The sequence below is a fragment of the Lepisma saccharinum genome, chromosome 14 (assembly GCF_977018435.1).
Source record: "Lepisma saccharinum chromosome 14, izLepSacc3.1, whole genome shotgun sequence".
Lineage (NCBI taxonomy): Eukaryota > Metazoa > Arthropoda > Insecta > Zygentoma > Lepismatidae > Lepisma > Lepisma saccharinum.
Window position 1 is genome coordinate 30687077 of NC_139242.1, and position 22039 is coordinate 30709115.

The 22039-nt window shown below is 36.6% G+C and overlaps 2 protein-coding genes across 6 annotated transcripts in view; one reads left to right on the plus strand and one right to left on the minus strand.

The window, feature by feature from the left end:
* The window catches only part of LOC145998770 (EEF1A lysine methyltransferase 4-like), a 177908-nt gene that overhangs the window by 136393 nt on the left and 19476 nt on the right, over positions 1-22039 (minus strand). The window lies entirely within an intron of this gene.
* Positions 1-22039, plus strand: part of LOC145998768 (uncharacterized) — an 81788-nt gene that overhangs the window by 29277 nt on the left and 30472 nt on the right. For 4 of the 5 annotated variants that reach the window (XM_083135343.1, XM_083135347.1, XM_083135345.1 and 1 more), the window contains exons 3-8: positions 8828-8936; positions 9529-9708; positions 12191-12275; positions 13990-14478; positions 17155-17277; positions 20954-21104. In XM_083135343.1, coding sequence (XP_082991469.1) covers positions 8828-8936; positions 9529-9708; positions 12191-12275; positions 13990-14478; positions 17155-17277; positions 20954-21104 — 1137 coding nt within the window. The remainder of the gene's footprint in view (positions 1-8827; positions 8937-9528; positions 9709-12190; positions 12276-13989; positions 14479-17154; positions 17278-20953; positions 21105-22039) is intronic. The other variant, XM_083135346.1, reaches the window with a different exon arrangement.

Here is a 22039-nt window from a genome sequence, read left to right on the forward strand (position 1 = left end):
TGCGTCAATGGCAAGCTAATAGTACCACAATGAGCAAATACAGTAATAGATTACATACTGAAATGGAAGTGAAGTATGAGGTGCATTCAAGTTCTAAGGTCTCCCATTTTTTCTTCATAAACAACTTACACAACAGAGATGAAACTTCATTCACTTCTCAACAGTCTCCCTCTGGACGTACACACTTTTCCAACGTCGACGCCATGATTGCATGGCAGCTGAAAACGCTTCTTTAGGAGTCTGCTTGCTTGCCCCACTGGAAAATTGCCGATGCAATAGCAGCATGAGAGGAAAAGCCAAAAATTACTAGGTGCAAGGTCAGGGGAGTATGGACGGAGCATGTGATTCACTTCAAATTTGTTTTCCATGAAGAGCGGCTGAACAATGGCTGCCCAATGAGGAGGTGCGTTGTCCTGATGAAAGAACACAGCTTCAGCTATTTCCAACCATTTCTTTCGCAATGCTGGAAGCAACTTGGGCCTCAAATCAGTTCCATAGCTTGTACCCATCATTGTGGTACCCTTAGGATAGCATTGCGTGAGTATAACACCTTCGCAGTCCCAAAACATCACTTTTCTCAGCAATGGAGTAACTGGCATCTGGTTCGTGGGCGAGGCTCCTTTGGTTTGTTTTCATACGACATTCGACATTCCTTGAACTATCGGACCCACGAACGCACATTGCTCACATCCATGACACCACCACAGCATGTCTCAGTCAATTTAAGATGAATATCGATGGGTGTTACTCCACGCAGGTGAAAAAAATGGATAATAAAATGCTGTTCTTTCGATGTAAGTGATGTCATTTCCAGTATCAAAAACATGTCCGTCGTTAGATAGCGTCACTAGCTTCCTATGGGCCGTTTCGTGCTGTCATCTGGCCTCATCAACCTCCAAGAATGGATGCTTCTTCTCAAACAACTCTCACGTCTATAACTGCTTCTAGTAATGAAGAAAAAAATAGGAGACCTTAGAACTTGAATGCACCTCGTATATGATCAGCATTAAGGTGAGACAAAATTGAGATCAGCTACTTGCTGAATGTTGATCACCATTAGATTGCAAAGAACTTAGCCACGAAAGTAGGCGTATGTCCCAAAACTGTGCTCCACATTCTCGGATACGGCAAAATTGCAGTATGTTGGATATCCCACGAAATCATCAATGTGCAACAATCTCACAATTGTACAGGACTTGCTGAACTATTAGAAGGAAGGCGAGGATTTCCTTGGAAGAATCATGGAAATGGATAAAACCTGGCATTGCTTGTACAAACCACACTTTAAGTGCAATCAAACGCATGGAAGCATCGGAATTCTCCTCATCCAAAAAAATGCACCCTGCAAATGGTGGTGTACAATATCCATGCACCATGCTGTACATCAATAGCTGACAGTAAATGTTGCATACTCCTGCAAACACTTTTTGGGAAAAAAAATCTCATAATGTTCCAGGACAATGAGGGGAGTCACACTGCCAATGCTGTGGTGGATCTTGGATGCTGATAATGGAAGGTACTGGAAAATCTGCCATATTCACCCGATATGGGTCCATGAGATAGGGATTTGTTCACCAGAATAAAGGAACCACTTCAAGGGAAACATTACAACACAAGATAAAAGGGTGCTAACTTTGGGACATCAACAGAGAGGATGCATTTATGGTGTATGGTGTCTTCCACAATTGAGGTAGAAGGTGAACATTACATTAAAGAAATATAAGTGATTTTGTCTCTTGTAATAATGCCATTTCACGGTTACTTTTTATCTCCCTTGTAATATGAGGAGCAGTGAAGGAATACAGAAACAGCTTGATAGATAGACTAATGAAATCCAAGGAACCAAAATGAAATTCAGCTCAGAAAAAAAGTGAAGCATTAATAACAAGAAATGTATGAAGAATAAAGTTGGGAAGAGAAGAGTTGAGGAATAGTGGAGAATTTCAAATATCTAAGGCATAATTGAAGGAAGTGGAAGAGTAGACAAGGTAAACAAAATAAGACAACTGGGAAGAAGTGAGTTCTATTGGGGGTGTGCCTATGAAATGCAAGATACTACAATATATAACACAAGTATAATCATGTATGGTGCACTGAACAATAAGAGGCAGGCAATAGATATTAAATTTTGAATATATGTAATACAAAACGCTGGCAGAAACAAAATAAGAACTGAGGAAAATCAAGAGTACTGAAGCTGTAGAACAGATCATACACAGATGAGATAGTTTGGACACATGAAAAGGATGGGGCCAGAAAGACTGAAGTGAGAGCATACAGTGCACAAGGAGTAGGGAAAAAGGACAGAGAAAAACCACACTCAGTTAAGTGGAGAGTGTAAGAAGAATAGAGCAAGATTTGAACACAGTGACAATAGAGAGAGGTGGTGGAATATAAGAGAAATATCTTTAATATCAGAGATCAGTGGCGGCGATTGGGTGTCAAATCTGGGTGGGGGGGCAAGGATTATAAAGAGAGGGGGAAGTCTGCTCAAATATCTGAGCTATACATGCTCGCCATATATCTTCTACTCTGGCGGGCTAGTCGTTAGGCAGGAACTATAAGTACAGAAATCAAATTACAATTCAATTACGTATTTTATTCTATTTCATTTTAAAATAAATTAATAAACATGGTCTTACATTAACAACCCATAAATTTAATAACCTAGAATACCACACTAAATAGCTACTGTAGACACTGCACTTACGTAACATCTCAGGGTCATCATCCTCAATAAGCATAGGCGTACGTACTGATAAAAAATATTTACTTATCGAAACCGATCTAGGTTAAATTAGAGTTTTGGATTGTTAATGTAAGATTATGTGTATTGTTAATTTAATACAACAAGCAATGGATATTCTGTAATAACTATCTGTTCTTAGCTCCATACAAAATGTACAGGGAAATAATTATATATAACAGTTTGTTACATATAGTATTTAATGCCCCAAATGCTAAAATTCATAAATGTGGTACATTATTAAGTGGAAATATTGAATGTTAGCGAAACAGGTTACAAATATTTTACTTCAAATTACAAATGCAATTCTTAAAATAAAAAGTAGTAACTTAAAAGTCTGAAAACTAATGAGAGACTTAAAACAATGATAAGTGACTTTGTTTTTTTCTAGCATACATTTCTAAGTTTATTTGTGTTTTGTCAATGGCTAGCAATGCCAGGTGTGTTAAACGTTCTTGTTTTGTTGTGTTCCTTAAATAGTTTTTTATCCTTTTGAGGACACTGAAAGATCATTCTGATGAAGCTGTAGTCATGGGAACTGTTAAAAACAATTTCAAAAGTTTCACAATATATGGGTATACAAGTTGCTTGTGATATTTTTCAGATTTAAACTCCAACACCAATCTGGAAATTGATTTGTTTTGATCAGATTTTAGTCTTTCTTTCCTAGAAAATACATCAATTTCTGAGATAAGCTCTCACATTCAATCTCATAGACTTTCTCAACAACAGAACATGCTTCTTTGAACTCTTCGTTGTTGACAAGTCAGGTTGAAATGAAGCAGTCAGTGCAGTTTCCACGTGACATAGCAGTGTTAGTTGATTTTTGTCGAAGCGTGACTTGATGTTTTCAACTATACTGTCAAGAAATGGGTAGTATGCTGTTTTTAATAACAGGTGACGAGGTGAATTAACAGCTGGATGAACATCCCCACCAATTTTCTGTGGAACTTCGTGCTTACGTGAAATGAGTGGTTCTTCAAATCCATGATTTTCACAAAATATATTCGCCTGAGACCAAATAATGTCAAATTTATTTCATCTGTTACATATCTCAGTACGATAGTTAATTGTTCATAATTTTCTATATCTGGAGTTTCATCCAATATTACGGAGAAGTACTTGCTTTTCTGAACACTTCTAATTATGTCGCTCTTTATTTGACTAGCTAAAATTTCCAACATCTCATTTTGTACATCGTGATGAACATAATTAAAGTACTTTTCTCGCTCTAAAAACATTTTATTCAAAAGTGAATTATCTGATGACCTGTTTCAATAATTCTACAAAGATTATCTGAGAATTCTTCTTCCCTGTGATAATCCTTGTCTGCCAAGAAAAAATAATGTTTCAAACAGGATCTTGAGGTACTTACGGTTTTTCTCCACTTCTTTGTGGTAGGAAGAAACCTTCACTGCTACACTTTCTTTACACTTTAAATCTAGCCAACGTTGCAAAGTGCTCAGATGAGAAGAAGTACGCTCATGTTCTTGAAAACGTTGAGTTGTCTTTTTCCAGTTCTTAAACCCGTTACTAATAAATGTTTCATCATAAATACCAGTACTGACAAATAATCGACATGGAAAACAAAAGGCTTTGTCATCAGACACACTATATTCAAGCCACTTAAATTGTGAATACCATGCACTCCTAAATCTTCTTCCTTTAGTCTCTGGGAATGGAGCCAGAATGGTCCTTCGTTTAAATATTCTAGGGAAGAAGCATCTTTGCCACAAAGTGGATCTCGTCCGTGGAGGTTTGACTGACACTGGTTTACGTTTGAGTCTTGAAAAACTTCACCAGATTTGTTGACCTTCCTTTTACTTTCACAAAATTTACTAGATGAACAGTCAGGTACGTCTATATTGGTGGAAATACTAGCTACAGAAGTACTTTCTGATGTAGGGGCAGAGTTTTCATATTCAATACTTTCTTCTTTTATGACTTCCTTCTTTCTGCTAAAAAAAAAAAATCCAGTAAAGTTTTCCCTGCACCTTTCTTCATTTTTCTCACTCGAAACTCTAACAAGCAAATGAGTGAAAACACTGTCACATTCACAACTAAAGTAAGAATCACGAACCTTCCGACCTTCTGTAAACAACCGTCTCACTTCGAGTAACATATCACTCCGCGCCAGCTGTTCGTGAATGGTGCGGCCATCATATGCTGCTCACTCGCAACCTTTAATTTTACGTGACATGGAAAAACGTATTCTTATTTTAACTGAAAACCTACACATTGAAGTATAATAAATTTTCTACAAGTGATTAAATACGTGTTCTTGTTCAAGAATGAACATATTTTTCTATGCCAAAAGTTCAATTTATCTGACACTGGGTTAATAGATCCCCCTTCCCCTCTCAGTATGACAGCGCTAAAGTTATACAAAAGAGAGAGAGAGAGATTCGTTTCAGTAATTCAAGCCTTTTGGTTTTATTTCCACCAAATTATTGCCGAACATTGTTGACATGTGGAGTATTGTTTTCTCCTTTGTGTAACAAATATACCGCCAGTTTTAGCAGAAGCTAAACAATGATAAGCCGGGGAATGAAAAGAGATTGTTTATCTTTCTCTCGATTTCTCGTGCACTAGAAAACAGGAAGACGATAATAAGCACATTACGCACGTCTCATGCAAGTAATGTAATTATTTTCTTACCTTGATTCAGTACTTCCTTTTTGAACTTGAGGCATTTTCGGCATCCTGTCAGGGTACGGTGTGTCAAATTTGCTTGCCAAAAAGGAACTCAACGTGGCACAAGAGGCGATTTAACGTCGACTGCTAAAATTGGCGAGATTGTCATCAATCATCACTATCAACATCTTCTCCACAGTGGACAGGACGGCTCTTTGATTGAAAGAATACGAATACACCTCACATTGTATTGCGCTTATCTCAAAATCGGTGTACTTGTTTATACGAGCAACAATGTGTTTTTTTTGCGGGACTCACTTAACCGGTCGTTTTTCTTTCTTTCACCACACCGAAAACACAAAGACGCAGACACACGATTACACTTGGACACCAACTTCACTGCTTGCTCAGGATAGCACCGACACAACGTCACATAAACGTTAAGAACAACCTGCTTCTTGCCACTTTTCAAACGGCTGTATTTCCGAAAGACTACTCTGAAAACACGGGAGACCTTCCTGCACGCATGGAAGTCGCCATGCTCGAAACTGGCGCTATTTTCTTGCTGTTCACGTGATTGATTGTAATTTATACAATAATCACGCATTATTATTATAAACAGAAACCTTTAATGAAAATATATTTTAAAATGTATAATCCAATGTAATTTACACGTTTTTCTTCCATTAGCGTACTTTCATAGAACGGACTACATGATGCGGAAGAAATCCGTTATTAGGCTGTTGCCAACCACAATACTTCTCACTAAGTCAAGTTAGGGTGACCAGACATACTCTTTTTAAGAGTATTATACTCTTTTAGAGGTTCATATACTCTATACTCTTTTCAATTTGCAAAAATCCCCAAATATACTCTTTTCCTTGCTATTTAATTTCATTCATTATTTTACGCGTAAAAATGCCTTAAAATCCACAGAACGGAAAACATCAAGATGTCAACAAACTGAAGTATTTACTCCTTGACTCAAGAATTTCCTATGAACAATTTCAAGTGTCATTTTCATATTCCATCAATAAGCAAAACATATTTCAAATTCATTGGAATTTAATGATAATGATTAGGGCTGAGCCAATACCACTTTGAACCGATACAGATACTTGAAAATTGCAATAATTAAAATTTGTTCAAAATATTGATCAATATTGGTGTGTAAATATTCTCCTCCAATTATATGCATCAACATACGAAGAAATTTGCTTTAGAATAGCTATTCAAGAATTGCATCAGAATATTAAAATAGATATTATGTAGTCACAAAATATAGTTTTTTGTGCAAAATTAGTGTAAAATAAAAAGGAAGTTTTAATTTTGCATAATTTGAAGGATAATTAGACTGTCAAGAAGTCGCGCGGGATTTTTGCGCACCTTCAACCTATAGACTATATTCTTTTTGGTCAACAGATATCTGGTCACCCTAGTCAAGTACAGAAACGGAAGTGGTATGTCGATTGTCGGCATATGATAATGTGATTTCACATTGTCAGTGAAGATCCTCCGGGGATGGGGAAGGGGGTGGGATGCAGGAGTCGATCTATAATACAGAGGTGTTCACCATCCGCATGGTGACATCCTCACACTCCGGAATACTTTTGCGGGTGAAGGAGGGCAGGCCGTAGGGTGAGGGAGGTTGATTTAAAATGAACACCTCACAACAAGAGAGAAGAAAAATGTGACAATATTTAAAAATTCACCCCCAAAAATGCATTTTATTTTATATGTAGCGTACAATAAAATGTGACTGCCTCAAAATATTTCTGTATTCTACAGTCTTCTTTCCCCACTTTTATGCTTCTCTAAGTTTACGTTTTAGTTTCCCTTGGTGTCTTTGCTGCATAATTATTAATTTAGTCAATCAAATCATATGTATTAACTTATTTTCATTATCTATAATAATAAATCATAATATTTTCCAACATCAAATAAATTTAATGAAGAAACCCCGGTTTCAAAATGTTATTTATCTCATGTGTCACATTCTTCTAGCAAGGTTTTTTTAGTAAAATATGAGAGAAAATTAATCCTTTGGTACGGAACCGTCTTACTTCTGGGGGATAAGATGTACATTTTGTATTTGATTTTTTAATTTAGCGTTCCTTTTCTTCCACTTTTGGCTAATCCCGACGATGAGAATGAGGAATCGTCAGATGAAATTGATGAAGGGACACTCACAAGTAACACCCATGCCGGGATTCGAGGCAGGGAACTTCGGTGATGAGTCTGAAAATCGGCCACTAGGCAAGATGTACATTTCTTTAACTTTTTTTTAACATACATTCAATAACTTTCAACAGGTCATCACTCAGTGATACACTGCTTATTGCGCATCTGTTGACAAATGAAATGTTTTTACACCTTGTAGGCTATGTGGATTATTTTTTTTCCATAAGTTTGCAACACTGTTAGGGTACACGTGCTTTTGTTTACAGAAGGTCTTAAGTTCTATGATTCTCACTTTACAGTAATAACCGAACACAAAGCTCTTAAAATTTTGTACGAACAGGAAATGAGCAGTCACAATAAAAAAAATTCCGAATACTGTGACACGAAATGAGGTACCGCAGCGAGCATTACAAACCTCTGAACACGATAAGACCAGACCGCACATTTGTGTAAAGATTTCCTTAGAAAAAAATTGTACACCCTCTCCCCTCCCTTTTTCCACGATCTTTTCAGTCTCGACCCAATAAATGAGCTAAAATAGTCAGTTTCTTTGGAGCCGAGGGGATAATGTCTTTGTTCTGTGTCAATTGTTGACGTTCATGTTTACACTAGGAGCAGTGAAGCCTCCAAATGTTTTGCAGCCCTGGGAATGCCTCTTTCTTGACACAAGTGTTATTGTGATTGTTGCTATTGAAACAACACAGGCGGCATGTTTTGAAGCTTTTAAGTTAGCAATAATTTCTACACGAAGCATTTGTGCTTCCTTGCAGAACCGTTTGGTAGAGTTGCTAGTTCGCGGCTTAGCTGTAACCCTGAGGAATCTTGGTTGTGGCCACACATGAATTTTTACGAAACAAATTCATAAGAATTTATGTTAAGAATAACATTATTATTTTAATGAAATTGACCATGAAATTGAATGAAAGATGTGTAAGAACAAGGCTTACCATAAAGAGTTAATAGTGCGGGGCAAAAAAAGTGCAACTGCCCCACTAATCGCTGCCACTGTCAGAGACTTAACTTCTGTGCTCACCCAGGCAGAGATAAGAAACGGTTAAGGATGATGATTAGGTGGAATCATTCAATGTAATTAAAACTTCACCATAGTTTTAAATAATAATTCTATGATAAGAAAAAAAATCATCATCATTGGCTTTCATTTAAACAAGCAATATTTACTGTCATTACAAAAATACTGTAATTTAAATTTTATTCAACATTTGACGATATATTTTATATTTTGTTTGTTTTTCTTTATACATGCAGCCTGTGGAATTATTGTATAAAAGCGTAGAAGAATATGAAGAAGAATTAACTGGAACCCCATTAGATGAAATATATAAAATCTACCAAGAACAGGAAAAAGAAAGGCAAGGTAAGTATAGTAATGTAGAGTTTGGTTTGAGTTTTTGTTTTAAGTCCACTTTTATGCACAGATAGGCTAATTGGAATTGGACCTACAGTTTAAAGTGGGATCCAAACCACTATGTGCCTCCACCAGGTATCGAAACAAAGAAAAACAACTGAACCATACGTATGTAAAGAAAGATTTTTAATTGATTTTATATTAAGCTTTTACTTATTCACTTTTAACTTGTACAGTCAAGGACAATTCTGGGTGTAATGATCCCATTGGAAGTCAAAGGGATCGCTACAATCCAGAAGTGTCCATGACTGTACCACACCCAGTCTATGACATTGAGTTTCTCTACAATGTATCCTATATCTAATCTCTTCTATCCCGGTGCTTCTCCATCCTATTTTTTTTTGATACATTGTATCAACTCATCTCCAGATATATTTTGTTTCCGTCTAGATTGTTTCTTTTTCTCATACTTAAATACATACAAGATTTTTGGTGTTTGATATTTTCTATGTGGACAAACTGTCCACCTACCAGTAAAGTGCACAGCTAATATAAACATAATTATGATGTCATTTACTTCATAAAGTATATTTTGTTCCAGGTAAATTAGAAAGATGTCGGCTTCTCAGAAAAGACCTGATTCAATCTGGTGGAAAAACAAAAAGTACCATTTTGAAAGAGAACTCGCCACCACTCCTTGCAAGTGAAAACAAAAAGCATTACATATCACGGAAAGAAATATTAGACAAGGAAAATAAAGCAAGAGCTACAGTTCATAAAGGTATTCTGTTCTGTTTACGGTAACCATCACTACTTTCAGTGCCTGTATCATATTCATACTTTAAATAATAATAACATATTTCCATGTTGTGCGAGTTACTCACTGTATAATATAATCTATACAAAATTTGTACAAAATAGTCTTACTTACGTGAGTGAGTATAGAATTTTCGAAACTACGTTTCGGGGTTCAACTGCCCCCTTCCTCAGACCCTTTTTCCCTCTAGGTACAAATCATTTTATGCTGCGTCAAGAGTGTTAAAAGGATTAGGTTAAAAGGTTTGGTTGACAAACACTTGTTAAAAAAATTTTAACTGGGAGTTTTAAATGAATGGTGACCCGTTTTTAACAAGTGTTTTTCAACCAAAAATTTTAACCTAATTTTTTTAACACAGCATAAAATGATTTGTGCTTACAGGGAAAAAGAACCTGAGGAAGGGGCCAGTCGAACCCCGAAACATAGTTTCGAAATTCTATACTCACTCACGTAAGTAAGACTATTTTGTACAAATTTTGTATAGATTAAATAATAATAATACATTGTTTTCTACAATGCATGACATATCAGCTTGTAAGGAATAAAAATTTGATTTAGAATATTTTAAATTTTACTTGAATTATTTGGTCTAGGAATTAATTCGTTCGCCTGGACAAGAGATGGCGTAACGAGCATATCGTCCCACAGTTCCGTGTAGCCACACATGCGTTGAAAACTCCTGTCAGTGCGCATCATTCGTAGTATAGGGCAGTTGATTGATGCGTCAACAACAGCATTTTGTAGTCAACTGAACATGGCGCAGTTCGTGCCAGATAAAGTGTTTTTGCGGGGTGTTCTGCTTCATTACTTTAACATGCAGAAAAGTGCTACCGAAAGTCATCGTATTTTGGTGGAAGTGTATGGTGACCATGCGCTAGCTGAGTGAACGTGTCAGAAGTGGTTTGCACGGTTTAGAAGTGGTGATTTCGGCCTGGAAGACCAAGAGCGACCTGGACAGCCAAAAAAATTTGAAGACGAAGAATTGAGAGCATTGCTCGATCAGGATTCGTGTCAAACGCAGGAAGAACTTGCAGAAGCATTAGGCGTTGATCAAACAACAGTTTCCAAACGCCTCAAAGCCATGGGAATGATTCAAAAGATGTCACATTGGGTTCCACATGAATTGAAAGACAGAGACGTTGAAAGACGAAAAACCATTTGCGAATTGCTGCTTCAAAGACAGAAAAGAAAGGGGTTTTTGCATCACATTGTTACTGGCGATGAGAAGTGGATCCATTACAAGAACCCGAAACCAGGTCCATCACAACTGAAACAAGATATTCACTGTGCAAAGGTTATGCTGTGCATATGGTGGGATATGAAAGGTGTGGTGTACTATGAGCTGCTGCAACCGGGTGAAACTATTAATGGAGAACGTTATCGACGACAATTAATGCGTTTGAAGCAAGCTCTGGCCAGAAAACGACCAGAATGGGAGAACAGACATGATAAACTTATTTTTCAACATGATAACGCTCGCCCACATGTCGCAAAACCTATTTAGAAAATGTCGGATGGGAAGTTTTACCCCACCCGCCGTATTCACCAGACGTTGCTCCTTCGGACTACTACTTGTTCGATTGCATGAATAACGATTTGATTGGACAGCGGTTCACTTCTTCAGAAGATATCGAAAAATGGGTCTCTGACTGGATCGCTTCAAAGGATGAGGACTTCTTTCACCACGGAATCCGTAACTTGCCTGACAGATGGGCGAAAGTGGTGGCTCGCAATGGACAATATTTTTCTTAAGGTATTTATGTATTTTGTGTTTGAACTACAGCTTCAATGTGTGCGTAACAACCGCACGAATTAATTCCTAGACCAAATATATCCTGGTGTTAGTTTAGATACTGCCTGAATAAATTAATTAAAATTTTTGAATGCATTCACATATGTGCCCAATTTGCATCCTTCAAAGTGTAAGAGGAATAATCCTCTTATCTAAAACCCTTGACTTACGTTAAAAAAGGGGGTGTAAAGAGACACTTGAGAAAGGTTAAAAGTGTGAAGCTTAAAGGGACCTGCATAGAAACAATGTAAGAGGACAGATCATCTCAAAAAGCTAAAAATATCTGTTAAAACACTCCATCATCTCCCAACATGGATGATGAACTGTTGGGAAGATTAAAACTTTGTCTGAAGAAAAAATTTGCACATTCCATAAGAATATGCCAAACAGCCAAATTGATTAGTGATGGTAATAATAAATTTGAATTTTTAACTGAAATCGAACAAGAAAATGGAAGTAAATAAAATATAACACAAAAGTTTCTGTTTTGGTCAAGAAACCAAAATGGCTATCATGCCACAAAAATCCAATTAGGCATGATAGCTACAGAAAGTGTTTTAAAATGATAATTGCATTTTAGGAAATTATTTATGTATGTAATCATATTTTCTATTATGCTGCTAACTTTTGTATGCATTTTTACATGCCTTTCAGGTGAGAAACTGAGATTAAAGACTTTAGAGAATAATGGGCTTTACAAAAACCCAACCTTAGAGACTGATGTGGAAAATGGCACTAGGTGAGTGTTAACACTGTAAATGAGCTAACTTTAACCTATTAACAGACTTTCAATCTTTCAATTAGAATGTATCAATTACCAACATATTCATAATATCTAAATATAGGCATGTATAGGTCAATGTGGTATTCTCAAAATTACAATAAATTGAAGTACAATAAGGCAACAAACATTAAAAAAATTAGTACTGCAATTTGCATATTTGTCCAGGGTGCAGTCCAACAGACATTATTCAACTGCTTAAATAGAATTGTATAATTAGTGTTTAAATCTTCTTAGTAAAAGGGTCAAGTTTCCTAATTAATTTTTCAAAATGTTAAAATGAGCACATCAAAATTCTGAAAACATTATTTCACCTTAAAGAATCTGATACAAACTCATTTGTTACTTTTTAACACAAGACATTTTATATTAATCATCTAATGTAACAAAAATTAATCAAAATCAACAACCTTAAAAATACTGAGAATGATTCAGCCTTCTTAATCCCAATGGCTTCCTGTTAATTTTATAAATATGTGTAAAATAGGTATAAAGTTAATATTAATTATTCATAAATGTAGAAGACATTGACATAGATTAAAAAAATGAATAACTGAACTGAAGTTCTATCTTACAATATTATTTGACTTAGTACGCACCAAAATCCTCTGATATAGGGATACAAATATGTGTAAGTTAATTGATTGATTGAGTTGGTATTTTAAAACCACTTTATGCACAGTAAGGCTAATTGGGATAGAACCATTATGTGCCTCCACCAGGAATCGAACCCGGGACCCCTTGATTACAAGGCAACAATACTACCACTGCACCATCAGGGAGGCACCTTGTGTAAGTCAAGTGGTACAAACAGAGCAAAAACACACTTCAAGTGGAAATAGTTATTTACAGGGGGTAGACAAAACAAAAAAATAATTCAGGCTCCAGCCCCTTTATCTCAGAAGCCACCATTTTTTTTCAAATACAGACTAAGAAAGCCATGAATCCAACTAAGATAAAGCTACACATTTTAAAATGTGACAGCAAAACATCTAATTTATTAATTTATATATGACTTGATTAAAAGTAATTAATTCTTGCTTCCCTAAAGACGATTGAAGACTCTTCTGATAACAGCGTGAATGAAATGTAATACATTCTAATATGTGGCTCACTCTACCATATCACTGCAGATTCTAAAATTCAGCTACCAACAGTGCAAAAATTTATAATGGCATGTTTATTATTCTGATTTAATGGTACATATGATACAGAAAACACACAAACATTAAAAATGTTTTCTTTTAAAAAAAAAAAGGTAATGGAAATTCCCACAATTGAACTCGAATATATATATTAGAACTGAATTTGTAACTTCAAGTACGAGGTGAAAATTTTTAGGTGCCATGGCAACTGGGCACCCTGCAGTTGTTCATCCTGGTTATTTTAATATGCACTAAAGAGGACAATTAATAGATAAAAACATGCCAAGAGACCTAAGGATTAATTCCCAAGGTGGAACCTAATAAATCAGATTTATATGCATGGTACTACATGAACCACATAATAATGACATATGTGTTGATAACATTTAATTTTGTATGAAGGAATGAAAAAGTTATGAAATAAAGCCAAAAGTAATAGAATGTTAGTTGAATAAAGAATATAATTGACATGACCTACTATTAATTTACATGCCATGCATGTCTAATGTGTAAACTTATCTTCAAAGGGTGCTGGAAACGCAGAAAAGTTGTACAAACTTCGGAGCAGAAAACACCGAATCACACTTGAGCTCTACAAGTGACCAACACATCCTACGACCTCTTCACTTGATTGGTGGTGCTTACAACGGTGATTCGGACACAGGACCTAAATCTGGAAACTTGCTAAAGACAAGGCCAAGCAGGCCAGCATCTGCGAAAGCAGCTGTAAAACGGAGTGCCAGCAAAAAAGGTGACACCTCATGTCCAAAACGATCATCTCGACCCGGAAGCGGTACATCTGGTACTCATAGCAGGGGAAGTTCCGGTGTTTCACCTCGAACTCCAACCCCTCCTCAGTTACCATCCAATGTTAAAATACCTAGAACAAAACTCACTAGGCCATCAAAAGCATCAATAAGTCAACGGTCTCGTACGGCACTAAAGCTAACCCTTAAGGATTTTCATGACAATAACAATAACAAAAATACATGCAAAAAGAAACAGGTGTCATTTAGGTGAGTAAAACAAATATATATTATTATATTTACTTTGTGAAGTCAGAAAGACCAACTTGTCAAAGATGTGCATCATGTAAATAAATCAATTGTGATTTTTCACAATGTTTTGTAATTACGCATGACTACTAAAACAGCATGCTCTTTATGGAATTTATGGTATCTTATGGATATGAGCAAAAAGTTATTATTTGCATTTTTTTGATTGTTCCAGGCTTTACATATAGTCTTTTCTTCTTTGCATGAAAAGAGTTATAGCTGAACATTTTGTCCCTCAGAATAAAATTTAAGCTGTTGTGAGGTTTATTATTTATATGGTTATCCAAAGATGAAGAAAACTTCAGAGGAAAAGAATTATTCATCAGATGAGGTGGAAGCATTTCTGCATCCACATGCCTATATCTGCAGACACTGAAAGATTACTAGTAAATTACAGGGTGACAAGAAATAACCCATACTAATGTTTGTGATCATAAATTTATTAAACCAAAACAATTGAGCAAAACAACACTGAAGAACAATGACAAGGGGCCTTAGGAACAAGATGTTCAGCCGGTTTCAAAGTGGCCTCCCTGGGCGGCGATACAGAGGTCCAAACGGGCTTTGAAATTTTGGGTGATGGGCCGCAGGTCCTCGGGCGACAATCGGTTCCACTCATGACACAGCGATTGCTTCAGCGACTCCAAACTGTGGTGGCGTTTAGCACATACCCTAGCCTCCAAAATCGACCAGACACAGTAGTCCATTGGGTTGAGATCCGGCGAGTAGAGCGGCCATTCCATCGATGCGATGAAGTCCGGAAAATGGGTTCTGCACCACATTTTTGCCCTGTGGGCCAGAGCGGAGTCTTGCTGAAATGTCCATTGCATATCGCCGAAGTGCTGCTGGGCCCACGGAAGGACGTTCTCGAGAATGTCGCGGCGGTACAATTCTTGGTTGACTTTGACCCCTTGATCCACGAAAACCAGGGGCGTCTTGCCGCTTGCGCAAATTCCGCCCCACACCATGACCGACTTTGGATTTTGGCGGTGTTCGACGATGGCTGAGGTACCGGGAGCCTCTGCAGACCAGGTCCTGTCGTTTTGGTGGTTGTGCACCTGCTCCACGGTGAACAGCTTCTTGTCTGTGAAGAGAATGTGCTCCCATCGCTGACCTGCAGCCCGGTGCTTCAGAGGGTGGCATCTTTTGAGTCGCAGGCGCTTGTTTTCGTCCGTGAGAAGCTGAACTTTTTGGAGCTTGTACTCCTTGAGGTTGAGGTTCTCTTTCGCCATTTGCCGCACCGATTCGTGGTTGATCCCGAACTCAAGGGCGACTTTTCTCATGGAGACACTCGGATTTCGCTGAACTCGATTTTTGATGATCTTGCGGTTCTGGGATGTGTTGACGGTAGGCTTTCTTCCTCTTCCGGGACTGTCGCCTTCATGGCCGAGCTGCTTGAATCGCCGAACTGCATCTGAGACTGTCATTTTTGGAACACCCAGCAAACGAACAATTTCACATTGACGCTTTCCTTGACGCCACAGTTCCAAAATTGCACTGCGTTTGGTTGACATTGTGAAACACAAAGAAAGTAATCATTATGAAGCCGAAACAACAGGTACAGTTACAAAAGACTATGGAGAATCCAATAACACAACAATTATTTGGCTACGGTACACTACATTCTTGGCATGATACGCCAAACTTTGTATGGGTTATTTCTTGTCACCCTGTAGTTGCATCACAAATATGTATCCTTATCCATTATACATACTGTAAATCATGTTGAATTGTTGTTTTAAGTCCACTTTATGAGCAGATAGGCTATCGGTGCTGAACATACAGTTTAGAGTGGGATCTGAATGACTATGTGCCTCCACCCGCTATCAAACCTGGGACCCCTTGATTACAAGGCATTGACATTACCACTGTGCCATCATGGAGGCTTGTAAATTATGATAGGCAGCTTAGTGGTCGACTTTTGCTGGGTATGAGTGTTCTTTGTGATTGTCCCTGCTTTAACTTCATCTGATCACCACTCATTCTCACTGTCGTGAAAAGAAAAAATGGCAGAAAAATGATGCTAACAGCACAAAAAAATAATAAATTGTGATTATACTTATGAATGGTATCAATGAAGAGGCCCAATAACCTGTTCAAGCATTGTAATTAAGAAATGCAACAGTACATAAAATGCAATAAAACACTGGTAATTCACACAGGATATATTCCAATATTGTGCCATGTGGAGGCAAACAATGAGTTTGTGCATTAGCTTTCTCTATGATGCTTGTTCATTTCCATCTCCCTTCAGTTTGGTTTGATGATGCTGGAAATGGTGTTTGAAAAATAGCCAGCACTTTTTGTTTGTGTTCCTGTTTACTGCTGCATCTTATTTTAATTTTTTTTAAAAAATATGTTGATGTATCTTGATGCTTACATAGGTACTTAATTATAAAATCTTTATGGGTCAAGTGGATCAATCAGATTTTTGAATGTCTATTTTTCATGAATGCAATTAGTGTTGGATGCAATTAACAAAAGCAATAAAATATTCAGAACTGTTTTTCAAGATGTGTGCATGTATAAAAAAAGAAGCTTCCTGTGTGTGTGAATGTATGTACTCAAACTTTAGCTTAGTGATTTTTTTAGTGTTTTCATAGTTTATAGTTTTCAATGCATAATTTGTTTCATTAGTGCAAGAAGAAATGTTGCAGAAAAATACAATTTGTCCCCAAGGAGAACCGTCTATAGTTTAACAAGACCATCGAATTTAGTCCGTGTTGCTGACAGAGGTATTCTTCAACGAAGTTTATCAGGGTAATACTACATATGTACTACTGCTTGAGATGGTGTGCTTAATTGCATATGTTGCATGACATTTAATTTTGACAGCACTCTATGCACGTTGCCTAAATATTTTTGTTACGTGGGACGAGACTGTAAACAGTCTAAAATTATCGTAATACCTGCATAAAGGTTGTAAGTAACTGAAGTAAAATTCTTCAATAACTAAGAACAATATAGTGTTAAACTTATTTTGTAATTAAAATGTTAGAAAATGGAAGAAAAAAGTGTTGAGGTGTAAGATAAATGTAACAAATTTATACTACAGATGAATGAGGAGATGTCCGTAAAAATACAACTGATAGTAGTAATAAAGTTTAGTTCAAATAATACTAAAAACAATATATGTGCAGAGTCAGCACTAACAATGGATAAACAATAACCTACTGTTAGGCTGAAAGTTTATATTTGGCACTTCCATTCAAGAATGGACACAGGTCAAGCTTGCCTCTCTGCCAAGGGCATATTTAGGAGAGGAGGATCCAGGTGTCTGGACTTAAAGAGTACTAAAATTAAATACCCAACGAACTTGAAGGCAAGGATTAGATTGGGATCACATGGCTTTGAATGGCAGTACTAAAGAATTTTTATGCACACCACTACTAATAATAATCAGAAACTTTACATTTCGTCAAGTAGATCTAACATGCTTTTTTGTTATTCAATGAATATTCAATCCCTTATCCTTTCGACATTAATATCCTTGCCAGGAGAGTTTATACAAATTTTGGTGATATATTAACAACACGTAAGCTAGATAATGAATATGTGCTATTATATTCCTATTCTTATAACATCTTATTCCCTATTCATGTAATAATATTGATCCAATATTAGTTAACTTATATATTATGAACAGACTTAGGAATTACCTAGGTATAATAATTTAAGCATTTATATTATTATTTTTCTGAGACACTTGGTTCAACCTCCCCCCCATTATATTTCTAGGCACATACCTTCTCTGAACGTAAGCAGGATGAGATAGCATCCAATTATTTTTAACTGCAGAAAATGTCATTCACAAAAACTTATTGTGGGATGTTGTAATGTATTAGAATCACATATGCATATTTATCATGAAGTCAAAAGTAAGATTCTAGTATTGTTTTATCAATTTCCAGAAGTTAGAAATTTACTACAGACTACCTAGTAGCCGACATCTCATGTATCAACCACACTTAGACAGTAATTTAATTCTGTATATCATAGTAATGTTCTTTCTCTTCAGTATGTAGCCATTACTTATAACGTTGTTCACTAAATTTCTTTTTAAAGTACATTACTACTCTTAAGATGTGCTTTAGTTTTGAGTTTATACTCCATACTTTATACCTTAAAGATTTTCAATCTCATCTCTTTTTATTGCATAATATGTGATTAGCATAGCAGTTCCTGTACTCTTTATTGAGATGGTTTTTCCACTTTGCACTTGTTGATTTAGTAATATGTGTGCGTGTTGGACACTAATAATGACGAGAGAGAATATGCACAATCAACATATTATATTCTAACACTTGCCAGTGCACTAAACTTTTGATATTATTGTTCCTTCATTTTGTATCTCATTTCCCTACCCAAAATATGATGTCTTAAATACAGAGAAACTTATGTACACACATTTTCCAAAAAACTGTTTTTTTTGTAGTTGCTCTATTAATTTCTGCATGTAAGGCGTGATCATCTAGAAAGACACCCAATTGTTAACCTTTAATGTAGTACACCATGGACTGCATTTTGCAGCTTAAGGGCACGAGGAACAATTTCTATGTCCAGTCAGACGTGAGGACCATAAACTGCTGCTCCCCCACCGAGAGGTATGTGCCGTGGATGGTTGTAGGAGGGGGAGAAAACTTAGCATTACGCTTATCGGAGTATAATTTTACTTGTTCTCTTGAGAATATCAAATTTCGGATGGTGCAGAAAAACACATGAACAGAAAGGAGACAGGTTAAAGATTTGATTGGCAGGCGGAAAAGTCGAAACTTCCATTTGATTAGCCTTAACTTGAAGTTGTTGAATTTCTTTCTCCATAAGGAATACATGGGAATCTGAAAATTCTTAATCATCATATTTTTCAAACATCGTATCAAGCTTAATAATGAACTTTAAAAAACACTTCCACTTGCAATGTGGGGAGAAATTCATACTCTCTAATTCACAGGGGATTTTCTTTAGTACTACTGCCCATTCTGACAATATTAAAATAAATGCACACCTGGTGCTAAACTGTCACTCTTCGCCTTAACGAGGCTCTGGAGCCTCTATTGGCAGCCAGGATAAGCCTCTCTGCTTGTGTTATGTACTGTCAGTATGGGTTTATCTCTTCATCTATTTTATCTTATCACTATTCATCCTCATCTTCGCAATTAACCAAAAGTGGCAGGAACACAAAGCAAAATACATCAAATCATTCATTCTATTAATTTTGGTGGGAGTGACCACCTAAATTAATAGAATAACTACAAAAACAAGCTTCGTGGAAAAATTAGTACATAAGTTTCTCTAAATTTATTTACAACCATGTTTCTCATTTCTCAAATGATACCTCGATACTTAACAGCTTTCAGTTTCTACCTTATTCTTGTAAATTTTGTGTGATGCGTAAATATTTTTCTTTCACTTTCCTCTGCACAGGTATCTTAGTGTCATATTTCCCTACAAGGATCTATGATGGTAGAAAATCTAAATCTTCTCAAGACTTGGACAACCATGAGCTATCTCTGTCTCACTCTGTCATATACCTATGTACAATCTTCTTCAACTCTTTCCCTCCCGCCTTCCATCCACCGCAATAGTAAGTCTCCACAAGTATTTGGGCCTTCCCTTTTCCTAGCACCCTGACAGTTCAGATGAAGAGCTTATTTCCTGATTGCATTACATAGGTATCAGTATTACTCCTCCTCCTCGGTCCTACTTCTATTAATTCATTCCACAATCATATTCACATTTTAAGCCCTAAAATTACCTAAACACTTTAGTTTCTAAAACTATTCATTAGTTCTCTCTCCAAATAGTATTCAAATCAATATAATTTTAACATAAATGACTGGCTTACAGGTTCTTAAAAATCTGTTCAAGTTTTAGTCTCTCTCTCTCTCTCTCTCTCTCTCTCTTTTACACATAGATGCTCAATTGGCATGCTGGTGAATAAAGTTTGCACAACTGTAAATACAATTAATTATCACGGGTGTATTTGATGAATTAATACAGTAGTATTTACTTGAATTTTTTGCAATATTTTGAAAAAAATATATATGACTTATGAAATAATACATTTACGTTCAAACATTTTTATTAATAGATGTACTTCAGTTGCTTTCGGCTCATAAACAAAAGTGCAAAGTAAGTAAGCATAACCAATTTAATATTCCTGATACATGTCAATATTTTTTGAGCTTACAAGCTCTTACTAATTGCACAATCTGATCTATTGTACGATCAAAAGCATAAATGCCAACCTCTGTTGCAGAATGGTTAGCATGGTATGCTATGAAGGCAGACGTCCAGGGTTTGAACTCTGGGTAAGGCATGAGCATATCCATTTCATCATTCATCTCCATTGTTACAGCAAAATAACTGAAAGAGAAAGAAAGCTCAAATATAATAACTCGAGAGGCACTTAAGCATCTATGCATTTTCTCCTTAGTTACATGAGCCTAGAGGATCTCTGTGTACCAGAACATGACCGTCGCATTTTGGAATCTATGGCCTTGAAAAAAGAACTGGAACGTGATTGTGATGAATTTGCATATCAGGCCCATCTGGTTTGGCAAGCAGATAGGGAGAAGCGTGAACAGGTAATTTTGAGTATTATTTATTCACTGAATGTGTACGTGATTTATGTGTGGTAACATTCAATAACGTATAAAATTGTTTGTTAGCTACTCTCATATGGTGGTAATGATATTGTCTATTAGTAAAACAAACAATAACCCATGGTGCAACAACTGCCCATGAGGGCCAAGGCCTACCTACTGACTGCCGGCCTCACTCCCACTTCTCCAGGTGGAAGATCACCCAACAAATTACGGTATGATGTTTTGGTCAGCTCGACAAAACCCCCAGTTGTTGTTGTGTAGCTTTCCATGACCGGGTTACGCTACTCATTCGTAGCTCCCGAATTTTCTCATGATGGTGGGTGGCCACCCATCCCATACACAGGCAGAAATCTAAAGAAGAAGTTGTTACGTTTCCCCCAGGAGACTCGAACCGGCGTGCATCCTGTAGTGATAAAAAGTGTATTGTTCACCATGACTATTAAACTGTGCACATTTCATAATTCTGAATCCATGTCCACAAGTAAAAACTGTAATGTTGAAAATAACATGTTAGAAAGTTCATCTTCATTGTTAATGAATACATCAGGCTTTCCTTATGTTGGTTGTTCATTTTGCCTTCACATGCTATTTCTCCTAACAGTAGTTCAGGTAAAACAAATCACTTTTCTCCTCCCCCCCCCCCTCTGCTTCCCCTTGGCGTTAATATTTTATGTTTCAATCCCTCCTCTTCTATCCATCACCCAGAAAAATACAAACATATTTAATACAATTCTCTTTTCATCCGAGCTGGTTATTGTAAAATTCTGGATGAATACGAGTCATCTTCTATTTTTCAAGCTAACTTTGTGCACTGTGCACTCCCAAGCAACAATAAACAATAAGTGACAAACATAAAATACAAGGATATTGCAAAATCGCTTATTACTCGTATGATCATATCAGCAAGCCAAAAG